Below are 15997 nucleotides of genomic sequence, written 5' to 3'. Positions count from 1 at the left end.
TCTGGAATTGGCAAATTTGTGATGGTGATTTTTAATAATAATGCTAAAAGAATGGCAATGGGATTTTTAGGGATTATATACATAACCAGAAGGGCTAAGGAGTGTAGCAGAAACTATGATGCTACATTTTAGAGTCTGGGCAGGTGAGGCCCAGGGGAGGAAAGACTCCCATCTGTGATGGAGCTGCACCAGGTGTAAGCTGCCTAGATCTACCAGTCTTGGTCTCATGGTTTCTTAAGGGGCAAGATCTTTTAGGAGCTGCCCACAATTATTTGGAAAACACACCTTTTAAATTTGGAAGCAATGAGGCAGGTTTCAGAACGGTGCTATGAGAAAAGGAAAATAATGTTATAGTCACAAAAGTTTGCCCTTTAACTGTGAGCAAGACGTCTTGATAAATTTCTTCCATATTTTATTCAGAAGAAAGTGTACATTGTACTAGATCAAAAAGAGAATCAAAAACTTTAAATGATTTGGGTTGTAGCTGGTTCCCACTGCCCATGAGTCACTAATCTTCAATGTTTGGTTACTGTATGTTAGGACAAGATGAGGCTGGGGCAGGCTCCTCCCACTACCAGTGACCCATGCATGCCTTGGCTACAACAAAGGGCTTTTAAGAACCTCAGTCTCCAAGTCCAGTGGGAGTCTTTGTCCTGCATCCCTCAGCCTGGAGGTTTTGTTTTTCAGAAAGCAAAGAGCAGTGAAGCAGACAAATCAAATGGTTTGCAAAGGGAATCTTGGGAGCCAGAGCCATAGAAAACTTCCTATCGAAATAGGACATTTCAGGCCGGGCGCAGTGGCTTATGCCTGTAATCCTAGCACTCTGGGAGGCCGAGGTGGGCGGATTGACCTTAGGAGTTCAAGACCAGCCTGAGCAAGAGCGAGACCCCGTCTCTACTTAAAAAAAATAGAAAGAAATTATCTGGACAACTAAAAATATATAGAAAAAATTAGCCGGGCATGGTGGCGCATGCCTGTAGTCCCAGCTACTTGGGAGGCTGAGGCAGGAGGATCGCTTGGGCCCAGGAGTTTGAGGTTGCTGTGAGCTAGGCTGATGCCACGGCACTCACTCGAGCCAGGACAACAGAGTGAGACTCTGTCTAAAAAAAAAAAAAAATAGGACATTTCCAGCAGAGCTCTGAATTTAGAAATTCCCAGGGCCGGCTGGAAACTTCAAGGATAGCAACAGTGGTCCCTAACCCTCTTCGTAAGCACTGGGTTGGGTACACACCCTAAGGGGAAGAGTAGGTTGTGCGAGGAACCATCTGGCCACTGTTCTTTGCCGTAGGCCACCTTGTGAAGGCTAACAGTCCTCCTTTTCATTCTAGATTACTGCTTGTTTGACACACATGTGACTACAGTTAAGTGTTAACGCACATCTGTGGAAGTTTTGGTAGCTCACTTCTGATAGGTAAGTAAGCTTGGCCAGAGAATTCTTGGGGAAAAAAGTCACTTGTGTATAGTTCTTGCTCTGTGACCCACTGAAAGCTCTGCTCTTAAGGGCAGGGAAGCACGGTCCAGTCCTGTTATCCCTAAAAAAGACACACACACAAGCTCAATCCTTGAGCTGTGCTTACGCAGTACTATAGTGATCAGTAAGCTGAACATACTTGCTTCACTTAGAGCTTTAAAAATGATCTTGAAGAATGCTTTGTTGACCTTAAGTTACTACTTCAAGGGGGGGGGGGAGATGGAGTATTTATTTCTAAGAAATGTAGAATATTTCAGTTTTGATTATTCTATTACAACCACTTACCACTATAAATCCCTTCATCTCCATCCGTTCAGAAAAAGAGCCAAAGGAGAGTTTCTTGGACAGAACTAAGGGATTTCCCCAGGTGAGCAGCTGATGGGGAAAGGCTTTCCCTGCCCTCTCAAAAGAGGAGCCACAGCAGCAGTTTCTATAGTGACAGATGATACTGCTATGCTGGCTTTTAAAAAGGACAGGGAGCAGGGCTTTTGTTTAGAACTTTGATGGTTATTCTGTATGTAGACTGTAAAATCCCTGCTATGAATTAGACCTAGTTTCTTAAATAAAAATTGCTACATAAAAATTTTTTATATATATATATATATTTTTTTTTTCTTCAAGTTAACAGTCTTTTATCTTAGGTGGGTGGACCAAACCTAAGGTAGACCCTTCCCCTTACTTCCCACCCAGCTAGTAGCAAAAATAACTTTCCTCTTCCACTAAGTCCTCTGGGAAGCAGGAAGGCTGGTGCAGCTGCTGTCAGGAACAAAGGCACAGGCACAGCAGAGCTGGGGTAAGGAGCTGTCTGGGACAGGCTGCCACTGACCCACTGGAGTCACAGAACCCTGTCCCCACCCTAAGCAGGGAAGGTTCCCGATCACCCCCGAGTTCTCCCATCCCTTACAGTTATATCTATCTTTTAAAGGCACATCCAGAAATGGTGCAACTGGGGGCAGGGGTAAGCTGCACAGTTGCTACGCGGGAGTTAAGGGGCTGCAGCACTCCATGGCACAGAGGAATGAGGGTGTCCTTGCCTTCATCCAGATTAGGGGGCGTGGGAGGCAGTGGGCAGAGGGGCTCCTGGAATCCAGCCTGTTCCTGTGGAGGCCCAGGAGGGGCCAGCAACAGGAAAGACGAGGGTCAAGGTCATTAGTGCACGTGCTTAACAGGTCTTTGGTGCTTGTGTAGCAGCATCTCTCTTATGTACAAAGGCTTCTGAAGCCAGCAAAGCTCCTGCACACAGTCGCTGGCTTCTTCTCCCGGCGCTTACCGTCTGTTGCACAGGAGTGCAAAGCACAGTAGTAAGTCTAAACTGCAGTGAAAACAAACAGATTTTAGAAAGGATTTCCTGAAAACAGTTAAACCTTGGAAGGTTACCTCTCCTCCCCAGTTCTATTGAGGAACATAAGAAGTGCAGCTCATGAACCTGACCCAACCATTTGGCCTCTTGGTCTTCCTCATAGATGAGAAATTCCCAAGCTTTCTCCCCAGAAATGAGTTGAAAAGAGAAGGGTCTCTAAAAGGCCCTAGCAAAAACCAGGGGCAGCAGTTCCAAGGGCCCAGAGAGGTACCCACCTCACAAGCCCCTGGGCTCCAGGACCAGCCAGTTCTCAGTGACCATCTGCATGTCCTGGCCACTCAGAGGCTCCCGCAACCTCACCTTCACCTCCAGCTTCCCCCCGGTGGGCTTCCTTCCATCCAGGACCTGTGAGGACCATGGAGAGGGAGATGGTAACTGAGGAGACAAGGGCTGGGAGGAGGCTGGTCCCTATGTTCCAGGGAAAGAAGTGAGGGGCTAAGGTGTCCTGTGGTATTAACACTGGAGCTTCCATTTCACGACAACCCTGCCCTCCTGCTGTTTGGAGGTGGTAGTGGTGGTTTTAGGTAAGTCTTATAAAAAAAGAAATATATAAATTTAGATAAGCATCAGTGCTCTCATTGAACTGAGGATGAAAAACCTAGAGCTCTGCTCACTCCATTTTTCTGTCAATCCCCATGGCAACTCCTGGAAGAAACAACGACTTCAAGGAGCAGTCTAAAAAGTACCGAGTCCAAACCCTCACTTTACAGATGGCTCAGAGAAGTGGGTGACTCTGTGGCCATCAGGACTAGCGCCCAGGCCACGGGTTCCTTCCCATTCACCACGCTATTCCCTCTTCTGGGCAGGAGAGGGGGAAGCTGGAGTGCACAGCAGTGCAACAGGCCCAAGAAGTCTGAGCACCCTCGGTGGGGCCTATTAGTATAGACCAGGCCCCATGTAAGAACTACGCTCCCAGACAGGTAGCGGGTGGGGGTCAGGGGGAAGTATGCTGTTTTGGGAAAAGCACCAGCCTACACAGGTATCAGTCAGGTCCTAGCTCTTCCAAGGACACACTGTACAAGCTTATGTGACCCCCCTCTTCCTCTCTGACCTAAGTTTCCTCATTTGTCAGAAGCAAGCTCAAAGAGTCTGGGTAATCCTATGAGTTCACGGAAGCTTAAGGAGCTACCTGGGGACTGATTCTTAACTATGGACTAGCTGCATTCTGGTGGGTCCCACCACAAGATTTCTGACCTTTCAAACCTCTTCATCTGTAAAATGAGGACACCACCTATCCTAAAGCACACTTATAGACAACTTTAAATTAAGTAATGAGTGCAAAAAACCTACAGTAGGAACTGGTGATCATTGACTATTGGCTCTTCTCTTACCAAGTCCTCTGGCTTGCCCACCCGCTGGGCCCTACCTCCATGATCTCTCTGATCTCACACTCATTCTCCAGCCGCTCCAGTTTCAGCTGTGCTGTGCCGGCAAGCTTGTCACTTCTGAAGAAGGATCTGGGGAGCCAAGAGATAGCAGAGGACAGGACTGGGCAGGAAGGCAGACATGACCCGGCCGAGCTCATGCAGGAAAACAGAGCAGCAGCAGGGGCGGCAGGGACAGAAATGCTCTTCCTTCCTCCCAGCCCACCTTGGTAGTGTGACTGACAGGAGGCTTACCCTTTGTGGAAGATTTCAAACTTGATTCCTTTGCTTTGGATCACCCTCCTGAAGCCCCGGTGGTTTCGGTTGATGTTTAGTTTGAACAGTTGATCAAATTCTGCAAGAGGGGAAGGCAAAGAGGGACTTGGCTCCCACGGATTTCCTGAGGAAGTGGAAACAGAGGCCCAGGGCTGGCTTCCCTCAATCTCTCTGCTTGCAGTTCAGGGTGACCGCCACGAAAGGGTGGCAGAGCATCTAGGTCCTGGCCTTGTAAGCAGTTTTTCTATTCTTGTTAGACATAGATTATAACAATGTGGGAAGAATTTGGAGCAAGAATTCCTGGGTTCAGTCCATTTGTGCCACCTTGCTATGAGGCCCTAGGCAAGTCCCTTTACCTCTCTGAGCCTATTTCCCCAGCTATGTAAGAAGAGTGTTAATAGTACCTTTATCTCCCAAGATGAGTGCACAAAGTAAGATAACAGATCTGAAAGCACTCTGGAACCACCAATGCTACCCACAGAGTGAGAGGACAAAGGGATGCTTTGTAGCCCTCACCTGGAGAGTTTGTGTTCTTCACCACAGCTGTTTTGCCTTTTTGAGCCTGGTCCTAAAGCAGAAGAGAGAGAAGCCAGGACAGCTTGTAAAAACAGGCATGCGGGGCCAGGAACCTACAGCCAGGCCTCCCAGGGATGGGGAGAAACTGAGCACAGGGTCCTGGAATGGAAGGTGGGCTTCAGAGGATCCTACCCTCTACCTGAACCTCACCGAGTTAGGGTAGTGAAACTCAAAACGTACAAAAGCATCCAAGTCATCAGGGGTCACCCCTGTGAGGGAGAAAAGGGAGTCAGGAGCCAGAGCAGCCAGGAGCCCGAGCAGCCAGGAGCCCAGGCTTGGGGTACAGTGTCAGGGCAAGAGCCTCCTTGGGTAGGGGTGGCACTAGGGTTACCTGGCGGGGCTGGGAGGTTCATTCCCCGGACAATAATCAGATGCATTTCCGTGCTATTGAGTTCTGAGAAGATTCTATAGCCAAGAAGAAAGGAGAAAGAGCTCAAAGTGAAGGGGAGCAGTGGAACAAGGTCCCTTCTCCCAGTGCCCACCTGCCTGGCTGAGTGGGCCTTGGGAGGAACAGCTTGTCCCGGCTAGAAGCGGCAGAACTGGTACATAGACCCTCGTCTCTGACTCCCAGTCCAGAGCTCTTTCCACAGCAACCAGACTGCTCTGAGCTCCTCCCTGGCAGGCACCATGGCCTATTTCTCACCAGCCCCAGTGCCCATGGCAGGGCCAAGCTTGGGAAGTCTCCAGCCTCAGCTCCCAGCCCCTGCACAGAGCCACTGCCTCCCTCAGGCCTTGGCACCTCACAGTCTGGAATGTCTTCAACTCAAAGTGGTGGCTGGGAGGGTCAAGACCCTGGGCCTGGGCCAGCCGCAGTATCTCAAGCTGTTTCTTGCGATCCTGAGCAAGCTTCTCAAACCTGACAGGGAGGGGTATGCACATCAGCATGACAGGGCTCATTTTCTGCTCCCCACCCCACACGCCCCGCCCCAGCCCTTGCACTTACCGGGTAGTCTCAGCCACACTGCCCAGGTGCATGAACTGCTTGGAGAACAGCAGGCACTTCTGAAAATAGGGGCCCAGAATGACTCCAGAGCCCAGAGCAGCACCTGCCCAGGTTTGGCATTCAAGGCCTGACTTCTTAAAGCTCCAGCCTTTCTCTGTAGCCTCACCTCTCTCCTCCCCCAACACATACAAGGGCACTTTCCCAGGTCCCACCACACTTTTCTGCCTAGCCTTTTGCTATTTCCTCTCCTGAAGACAGCCACTCCCCAAAATTCACTTAGCAAACCCCTATCCTTCCTTGAAACCCTAATTCAAACATCGCCTCAGAAGGCAGACTTTCCAGAAGGACAGGCAGCAGTTCAGATAGATACACACATAAATACACATGTGCATCTGTCTCCTGTCCCATCTACAAAGTCCTTTCCCTGCTACTCTGTTGTTTGAACTTCGTAACCACCCTGAAAGAAGGGTGTTACCTCCTTCATAGTTGAGAAAAACATGGTTCAGAGAGGGGAAGTACCTTGCCCAAAGTCACACAGCCAATTGGTGGAAGAGCTGACGCCTGAGCTCCAGGTCTTTCTCCACAGGGAGGCTGGGGACACTGAAAGGGGAGGAAGAGGCAAGGGGCCTACTCACCTCTTGTTGCTCCAGAAGCATTTTTTGTAGCTGGGCATACACCTCCTCAGCCTTTTGGGAGAGTCGCAGGTCCTCATGGTGGATGAGGATGAAGTCGCCCTCCTCATCCGTCAAGGGCGAAGGCACCTACCCAGGTCACAAGGCCCCTCGGGCCCCAAGAGTCAGATTACTCCTCTAGTGAGCCCAACAAAGGCAGGAATCCAAGCTAAATGTTTCTTCAGCTTCTACTAAACTCTCAACGACGGGAACTCATTGCCTCCCATTCTGCCCCAAGCTGCTGGAACATTTCTGACACAGGCAGCCCACCTGCCCTCCCCCGGTTTCTGTGGGGGCCATGCAGTAGAGAGGCATAAGCAAAGGGCTCCTTCCCAGCTCTCATCATATCCTGTCCAAATCCCATCTCCTCCCCAAAGCGGACCTAGTTCGTAGCCCTGCCTGTCAAGCCTGCACCCACCGCCTCTGCCTGAGAAGTCCTGGTGCTTAACCAGGTGGGACTCACCTTGGAGAGATCAACAGGTTGGCCGGCTCGGGCCTGGATGATCTGAGCCTCAAGACATTTGGCCACCCGCAGGTGGGCTTTTGCCTGCTCCAGGTCCTGGCTGCGCTTGGCCTGCAGGGCTGCCCGCTGGTACTGCAGTTTCCGTGCTTCTAGCAGTGCCAGCTGTTCCCGCACTGACAGGAGAGGGCCGCTAGTTAGGGCCATGCCTGGCCCTCACTAGACCTTCCACTCTACCCTCCTTGTCCCCAACTCACCAGATGGACTCAGTGACTCCTTAGAACTTGAGGCCTTGGGCTCAGGCAGGGGCTGGCATGAAGGGACCAGAGGCCGCGCTGGCTTCTTGGCCGCTGGGGCCTGCACTGGGGGCTCACCCTGCAGGTGCCCCAGAGGCTGTCATGAGGGAATTTTTTCCCCACCATGGCCACGGCAGCTCCCAGACTTGGGCCATCTTCCTAACACCGCACTAACTCACTGTGGGACCGGAGATGGTGGCTTCCCTGCATGAGCCCTAAAAGACCTCACAGCTAGAAGCCTCAAAAGCTCTCTGTTCTAACTTCCCCAATAGGAAGGAGACATCAGGGTAATGAGGACAGAACCTGGGCTCTGGAGTCAGAAAGACCTTGGTTTGAATCCTAGCTCTACTACCTCCTAGCCGGGTACCCTTGGCAAAGCTTTTTCTCCAGAAAATGGAGAAAAGAATTCCTACCTCACTGGGCTTATTAGTATGGACAATAACAAGGTCTGGGTTTACCGCTCATCTGCTGTTTCTTCCCACCAACCCCTGCAGTCTTGCACCCTCAGCCAAACCTTGTCCTCATCTTCATCTGCTGGGGCTGTATCCTCTGAGGCCAGTTTCTGGGCAGCTGCCAAAGTCGCTGCCACTGCATCCTCCTCAGTGCCCATGGTGGGCTCCAGGCCAGGGATGGGGGGGAATCCTGTGGCGAGAAAGACGGAGCTGGGAGGGGCGGAGTAGCTTCAGGGAAGCACAGGGCTGCCGGGGGCCTTGTCTGGCTCTGTGTGGGCTGGGTGCCTCCATAGGGTAGAGGCAGATGCATGAGAAGTCACCTACCTGTCTCTCCCTTCTTGCCCAGGGACCTCCTCATAGAGCCCCTAGGCCAAGCCCCACTCACCTGGAGGAACAGGCAACTCAGCAAAGTCAACTTTCCGTCCCGCTCGGTGTGCTCGAATAGCATCTTGATATTGCTGCACGGGAAGGAGAGAAGGGACCCATGGTGGGCAGCAGTCCATGTGCCCCTGCCCACCATCACACAGAGGGAGGCAAGGAGAGGAAGACTGATGGAAAGACAGCAGGCCAGGGAGGAAAAAAAGCCCTGAAGCAGCAAGAGCTCCAAAGAGAGAGACAGACAGATGAAGACTACTCAGAAAAGAGCCAGCTGGAAGAGCAGAGAGACAGAGAGCAGCCAGCCAGGGGAAGGGCCAACACAGGGCAGGGGCTGCACAGCCGCAGGCCCACCTTGGCAATGCGCTCGTGCATCCGAGCCTTGCGCTCATCCCCACTGCCCCGGGCCTGGATGCCTGCCTCCCGGTACTTGTTCAGCCTCTGCTGCAGGGCGTCCAGCACCGTCTGTGGCTCTGTAGGGGCCACTTGAAGAGGGGAAGGAGAGGACATCAGCTCTGCTTGCTGCTACCAGGCCCCCACTCCAGTCTCCACCATCCTATCCTACCTGGTGTTGCTGGGATGTCAGAGGCCATCACTGGCTGCACTTGCTCCACTGCTGGGGGAATGACTGAGGGTGCTGTGGGGGCCTCATAGGCCTGTCGGAGGGGCTTGAGATCTGGGGACCCAGAGCAGAGGTGTAGGTGGGGGTGCCTTGCAAGCCCAGTACTCCTCCCCAACCCCAACCCCAACCCAGCCTGAGCAGATGCCCCCACAATTCCCACACTGACCCCCAGGCGCTGGGGGCATGGCACTCAGGTCCACAGGCTGCCCCTTCTCCAGGGCCTCCAGGACAGCACCAAATCTCTGCAGAAGCAAGAAAAGCAGGTGTGGACATAAGCCAGGGAACCCCAAGAGCCTGGATTGAAACAACTCTCCCTCAGGCCAGTCTCACTCAAGAACCCCGATCTAGCTCCCTTTCCGAGCTTCAGTTTCTTCCCCCTGTAAAACAAGGGGTGGGACACAGGGCCTCTGAGCCAGATGTCATACCTTCCCGATCCTCATGAGTTCTCGAGCGCGGTCTAGATCTCCAGCCTGCTTGGCCCTGAGGGCAGCCACTTTGTACTCTCTCTGCCGGGATGACAACAAGGCCCGTGGGTCTGGGTCTGGGTCTGAATCAGGCAGGGCAGAAGTGCCAAGGCTGCCTGGGAGGCTTGTCTCAGGTTGGGAGGGGTTGTCTGTAGGGAAACAGAAAGCCCCCAGAGAGGACTTGAAGGTCAAAGAAGGAGGTGCCTGCTCTGGGTTCCCGGTACGCTACAGGTCTCGATAGCCTGAGGACCTCCTGGGAAAGGTATGACCGATGGCAATGGACAGTGGCAGGTCAGGGAGGCAGGCTGTGGGCTAGGACCCTGGGGACTAGCCCAGGATTTAGCCGTCTTCAGATACCTGGCTCCGCGGCAGGGGGTGCTGGGGGGTCTGCCTCAGGGCTCCTGTTGGCTGTTTCCTGAGGGGCTGGAGGCCTCTTGCCTAAGGCCACTGGAGGTGGGATCTCGTCCTCATTGATCTTCCTGCCTTTCCTCACAGCCACTAGCTGGGACTGCAGAGTCTGAGGAAGAAAACTAGTTCAGAAAGCCAGCCAGCCATCTCAGCCTGGACCCTACTCAAAGACAGGCCAGGCATCACCTCCACAGGGCTGGCGGGAGGCCTCCTATCTACTGGCGCAACCCCCACCCGTCACCTCCCCCGGAGCCTCACTCCTCCAGCCCAGCTCTCCAGCCTCACCCAGCTCACCTTCAGGCCGCGCTCACAGCGCCTGGCTTTGGCTGCTTCACCTGCCTCCTTGGCACTAGCCACAGCCTCCTGGTAGTTGTGAATCCGTTCCTCCAGCAAAACCTGCAGCCGAGGCCCTCCGGCCTGTAAATAGAGTAATTCAGCTCAGGGCCTGGCCACTCCAGGGCCAGCTAGGCCCTTGCCATTCTCTCCCCGAGAGGAAGCTGGCCCAGAAGATGGGGCTCTGGGACTCCAGGAGAAAGAAGAGCCTAAAAGCCGCAAGGTAGGAAGCAAAGACTCACTGGAGAGGCCAGAGGCCACGTCAGAGGCAAATACAGAGGTCCAAACAATCAGTGGAGGCCAGGAAATGGCTTCTGGGGGTGGTCTGGGAGAACAGAGAGGCCTTTGAGGCTAGCCAGCCATGGAGGAGTGTCTCGGGCTTGGTTTCTGCTTAGGGCAACTGCTGGAGGAGGGTCCTGGAAAGGTCCCTGCAGCTGTGCAGCATGAGCCACAGCACGTGCACATTACACAGGGACATGGGGGCCCCTCCAGAACCCACCTGAGCCGCCGAGACCGAAGCCGTCAGGAGGGCTGTCTGCACTGGAGGTTCAACGTTTTCCTGTCCCTTGTCCTCAGAGATGCCTGGGCCAGGTGCCTCATCACCATCCAGGGGCCCAGCCTCCTCATCCACACCCAGGACCTCCTGCAGCTCAGTCTGGGGAGATAAACAAGTCCTAGGAGCATAGGGGCCTCACGACTACAGTCACGATAGGGCCCCCCCCGCCGTGTACCTGGAAGTCCCCTTTACCAAGACATTTCTTTAAATCTGACTGAGGATACCCTTGAAATCAGTAGACTCCAAATCTGAGAATCCCCAACTGCAGAGCTCAGACCAGGGGTCAAAGGAGACAAGTCTCACACTCACAGCCGGGAAGACAGCGCAGGGCAGGGCAGGGCAGGGCACGCGCTCAGTCAGAGAACACGCTCCTCTCCACAGCCCTCCCCTCTGCCAGGCCTGAGTTTGACTGCAGAGCCCTTGGACACCAGCCTGGCAGACGCACCAGCAGGTCTGCATCTTCCTCCAGCCCTTCCTCCTCCTCCTCCTCTTCCTCCTCCACATCCCGCATACAGTCCGCCGCCAGCTTCTCAATGTGGGCCATGGGCAGGGGGGCTGGAGGAAGAGGGTCACAGCAGGTCAGGGCAACTCAGATAAGGTCAGGATGGGCAAAGGAGGGTCTTCAATCTGTTGTATTGGCAAATACGCCCCGGCAGAAATCCTCCTTCCCTCCCACAGCCAAGTCCAACTTGGAAAACTGCTCTTCCTTTATGACCAGCTCAAAAGCCCCCCAGCGGGGAAACCTCCCTAGACCCTCCAGCAGGCAGCAAGCTGCTCCTTCTCTGCACTAATGCCTACAGTAGTTATTCACAGACATATCCATCCATTCCCTCCAACTATACCTCTCACATCTTTAAAGATTTCTAAAGTCCAATCAAGCTTCACGTCAATTCTGTAAGATGGGTAATATTATCCCCTTTTTATATATTGAGTCAACTGAGACACTTCAACATTAATTTTCCTAACACTGAAATCCAACAAGTCAAACTCAGGTGTGTCTAACACCAAAGCAGGGCTGGACCAGTGAGCCCCTTCCCAGGTCCTCCCACTGTCCTTAGCTCAGGGACACAAGGGATGGGAGCTGGTTCTCTCTGAGGGTTCCTGGTGAGAAATGAGTAAATATTTAGACCCCCCACCCCCCGCCATCCTCCCAGGCCTAAGGTCTCTGTCCTCGTCCAGGCTGTAGAGGGATATTCCATTTAATCACTGAATACAATTTCTGTGCACTTACTATGTACCCAACTTAGTCTGTGCACTATGCCAGTACCCTGGCTAGAGCTAAGGATAGGGACCTCAGACAGCCCTGACAGAATCAGATCTGTCCACAATGGGGAAGGAGAGAGTGCCCATCACACAGGGTGTGAGCAGAGTGAAAGTCTTTCGGTGGGAGTGCTGCAGAAGGCACAAGGACACCAGAACGACAGAGGGTCTGGCTGGCTCCTCCCAGCTGCAAGTTGAGGACACCCCTACTACCAACCTGCACCCAAGTGGTCCCATCACTGTGCCCAGCCCGGTGTCACAAACTCACCCTGCCCCTTCGGTGCTGGTTTCCTGCCTGTGGTTCCTGCTTCCCCAGTGAGGGCCAGCAGCTCAGCCTCCAGATCCTCATCATCCTCAGTCTCATCTGCCCCTAGCAGCATGTCTTCAGGGCTGAACTCCACAAAGAGTCCCAGCTGAGAGCAGAACAGGATTCTTAGGAACCGCACAATGAGGCAGCGTGGAGCCCAGCCCCAGAGCCAGACGTGGGGTTCCCAATATACCAGCCAGTGGCCCCTTCAGTCTGTGAAGCCCGATGTGCAGAAAGGGAAACTGAGGCCTGCAACATTACAGGACCTTTATCTCTCTAGAGACTCTACGAAGAACCCAGTAAGATTATACTGCCGTTATTATTACTAACAATAACAGTAATAACTGCTAGGCACTGTATTTAGCATTTTATGATTTTTATCTTAGTTAATTCTCACAATCCTGAAGAGTAGGTCCTATTTATTTTTATTTCATTATTATTATTTTTGAGACAGGGTCTCGTTCTGTCACCCAGGCTATAGTGCCATGGTGTCATCATAGCTCACTGTGACCTCAAACTCCTGGGCTCAAGCGATCCTCCCACCTCAGCCTCCCAAGTAGCTGGGACTACAGGCATGTGCCACCACACCCGGCTGGATCCTATTTTTTTTTTAATTGTGGAAAAACACATATAACATGAAATTTACCATCATAACCATTTTTGAGTGTAGAGTTCAATGGTATTAAGTACATTCATGCTGTCGTGCTACCATCACCATTATCCATCCACAGAACTCTTTTCATGTTGCAAAACTGAAATTCTCTACTCATGAAACTCCCCATTCTTCCTTCCCTCCAGCCTCTGGTATCATTCTACTTTCTGTTTCCATGAATTAGACTACATGAAGACAAGTCCTGTTTTTATCCCAATGTTCAGATGAAACTGAGTCTTGTGACAAAGCCATAATTTAAAATGAGGTCTCTGACTTGAGTCTATACACTCTTCCCTACCACCTTCCTTACCTGCCTCTTTTAAGACAATAAAAATGGACTAAGAAGTCTCAAGACTTGGGCTCAGAAGAAATGAAGGGAGAAAACTGGAGGATAGACCCTAACTTCCACTTGGGCTACAGCCCTCTGTCCTAAGCAGCAAAGTCCTCTCACTGACTGCAGCCCTCAAATCCTGGCATCCTTGGCTGGCAAGCAAAGTTGTGACCCTATATGAGGAATTCGTGAGAGCAGAGGTCCCATCAGAACACCCTAAACTTTGGTGGTTCCTGAACCTTCTCCCCACCTATGAGTAGCAGGAACTGGTCACAGGGCCTCCAAGGGATCTGCCACCTCCAGGAGGCACTCCTCAAAGTCCGTGAACTAACGGGGAAACCACACAGGTGACCCAGTTTACCCAAGCTATCTAGAGACCCACCAACCCCCAATTGGTCCAGGGGCGTAGGAGGCTATGTTCATACCTGCTTGGCAGCTGCCACACCCTGGCCACTGGTCTGAGGGCCCTTCCGAGGTCTTGGCCCTGGCATCTTCGCAGCCTAGACACCTATCTGGTGGGGAGTTGAAAAGACTCAGGCTGGAGTACCTATAAGCCCTGCCGCCAACAGTGCTCCCTTTGGTAAGCTGTGGTTAGTAAACTTCCAAAGGCGGCAATGCTTAACACCAAGGGATGAATTACTAATGTTGGAATTACAGCACTAAAGCAAGCAACATGGGGAAGGAATGGGGACAGCCTGTTAATGGTTTTAATGCGGAGGGTAAGGGCCAGGCTCAGTGGCTCACGCCTGTGATCCTAGCACTCTGGGAGAACCAGGCAGGAGGATGGCTTGAGGCCAGGAGTTCCAGACCAACCTGACCAAGATGGAAACCATGTCTTCTTCTTCAAAAAAAAGAAAACACAAAAATTAGCCAGGCATGCTGGTGCACACCTATAGTGCCAGCTACTCAGGAGGCTGAGGCAAGAGGATCGCTTGAGCCCCAAAGCTTGAGGTTGCAGTGAGCTATGACAACACCACTGTACTCTAGCCTCAGGCAACAGAGCAAGACCCTGTCTTACAAAAAAAGAGGGGAGTGTGGACACACAACAGAGTTACTGAACTGACTCAAATTTGGAAAGCGGGTTCAACAAAGTAACTGTAAGTTCAGAGTGTATACAAGGCTCGGTAGAATTCAGAAAGACTCTAAAGCAGCACTGTCCATTATGGAAACCACGTGGCTACTTAAGTTTAAATTTAAATGAATTAAAATTAAATAAAATTTAAAATCCAGTTCTTCAGCCACACTAGACACATTCCAAGTGCTCAATAGCCATTTGTGGCTAGTGGCTACCATTGGACAACACAGATACAGAACATTTTCATAATCACAGAAAATTCATTGGACACTTCTGCTCTAGAGAAACCTGACTCAGCATTTTGATTCTCTCAAAGATCTCATAACCACCCATAGGACCTACTATGTGTCAGACCCTGTACTGGGCAATGGGAGTGCAGAAATGAATCTACCATGGTCTCAGCCTTCAAGGACCATTTACATGGTACAGACAGACTCACTACACAGGGTTGCTCCAAGGGCTGTGTGTGCCCAGAGGTGAACCCTTCTCCAGCACAGACATTAAAGGCTCCTTAGAGGAGGTGATGTGTGGACTGAATCATGAAGAATTTGGGGGGAAGTATGGGGAACAGGATTCCCAGCAGAGGGAACAACCTGATAATCGAAGAGAAACAAATTGGCCTGCACAGGGAAACTAAAGTCCTGGTATTACCGGGGCATGCACGTGAGACCTGAAATGGTACAAACCAAGATGGAAATTTGAACCAGCAGCAAAACAGAGAAACCTTTAAGCATAAGTAGTTTGGGCATTATTCTGAGGGGAATGGGGAAAGAATGGATGGGATCAGGTCGGCGCTTCAGAAACATCACTCCAGCTGCATAAGGGAAGGTGCACAGGAAGCAAGAGGGAGAAGGTAGGAAGCCGTCTCCGCATGGAGCATCTTGCAACAGTCCAGGCAAGTTGAGGGAACGTGGGGGTGGCGGTGAGGATGGAGAGGAGTGGACGAATTCCAGACGTAGGAAGTAAAACCAACAGGGCTCCGAGGTTAACTGGATGTGAGCACACGGGTGTCAGATTTCGGTGACTTGGGTGAACTGCAAGGCCGTCAACTGAGCCGGGGCCACTGGAGTAACCGGTCTCAGGGAAAAGACGAGGTCGGTCAGACACTCCAAGCCTGCGGCTCAGATGTCGGAGCCAGGCCTGGCTCAGGACAGAGGTGGGGCGGCAGAGTCCGCAGCGGGAGGCGACGCCGGAGCCCTGCCCTGCCCTGCCCCGCCCAGCCGCCTCCATCTCCCCCGCCGTCCCCAGTTCTCCCCATGCCGGGTGCGGGTATGCGGCATACCTCGCGGCGGATCCGAACCAAATCCCGGTCTTCTCCGGCCCGACACCGCCCTGGGGCTCCCGCAGACCCCAGGCGGCAGCGGCAGCTACAGCGACAGGAAGCGCCCGCGCGGGAGGCGGCTCGCCCCCAACACGTGACTCCAATGCCCGGGCGGCTCGCAATGCGCATGTGCGGAGCGAAGCTGGCGGGGCGCTCCGACAGGTGACTCCAAGGGTGGGGTTTGCAGCGCGCAGGCGCCTTCGGGCAGGTAGAGCGCAGCAACAGCGTTGGGCGGTTCCGCTGGGGCTCCCAGCTGCTTGCGCAAACGCAGCAGGTGCGCCGCGGCCCCTGCCCATTTACAGCTTCTCCGCCAAGCCTCCCCCCTCATTCAGTCCCACGCCACTGAGCTCCGGCTCGCAGGTCGTATCCCGCCTCAGGTCCTCGCTCCGCCCCTCGGGGGGCTTGCCCGCCTGCCACCTTAGTC

At 52.8% G+C, this 15997-nt stretch overlaps 1 protein-coding gene across 1 annotated transcript; it reads right to left on the bottom strand.

The window, feature by feature from the left end:
- Positions 1-2044: 2044 nt before the first annotated feature.
- CC2D1B (coiled-coil and C2 domain containing 1B) lies at positions 2045-15600 on the bottom strand. The gene is made up of 25 exons (XM_012639472.1): positions 15535-15600; positions 13603-13689; positions 12156-12300; positions 11073-11182; positions 10571-10726; positions 10033-10155; positions 9688-9847; positions 9292-9479; positions 9033-9108; positions 8810-8920; positions 8599-8729; positions 8255-8327; positions 7932-8059; positions 7379-7496; positions 7125-7297; positions 6626-6751; positions 5991-6049; positions 5787-5903; positions 5379-5452; positions 5198-5256; positions 4988-5039; positions 4451-4550; positions 4198-4288; positions 3047-3176; positions 2045-2783 (listed from the first exon to the last, which is right to left on the bottom strand). Exons 2-24 carry the CDS (start codon positions 13666-13668, stop codon positions 3048-3050), a joined length of 2565 nt encoding a protein of 854 aa, XP_012494926.1. The 5' UTR covers positions 13669-13689; positions 15535-15600; the 3' UTR covers positions 2045-2783; position 3047.
- Positions 15601-15997: the final 397 nt, after the last annotated feature.

This window comes from Propithecus coquereli, unplaced genomic scaffold, assembly GCF_000956105.1.
Source record: "Propithecus coquereli isolate 6110/MARCELLA unplaced genomic scaffold, Pcoq_1.0 Scaffold14, whole genome shotgun sequence".
NCBI classification, from domain to species: Eukaryota; Metazoa; Chordata; class Mammalia; order Primates; family Indriidae; genus Propithecus; species Propithecus coquereli.
The sequence above is the reverse complement of the archived record's forward strand: the minus strand, read 5'-3'. Positions and strand labels throughout refer to the sequence as shown.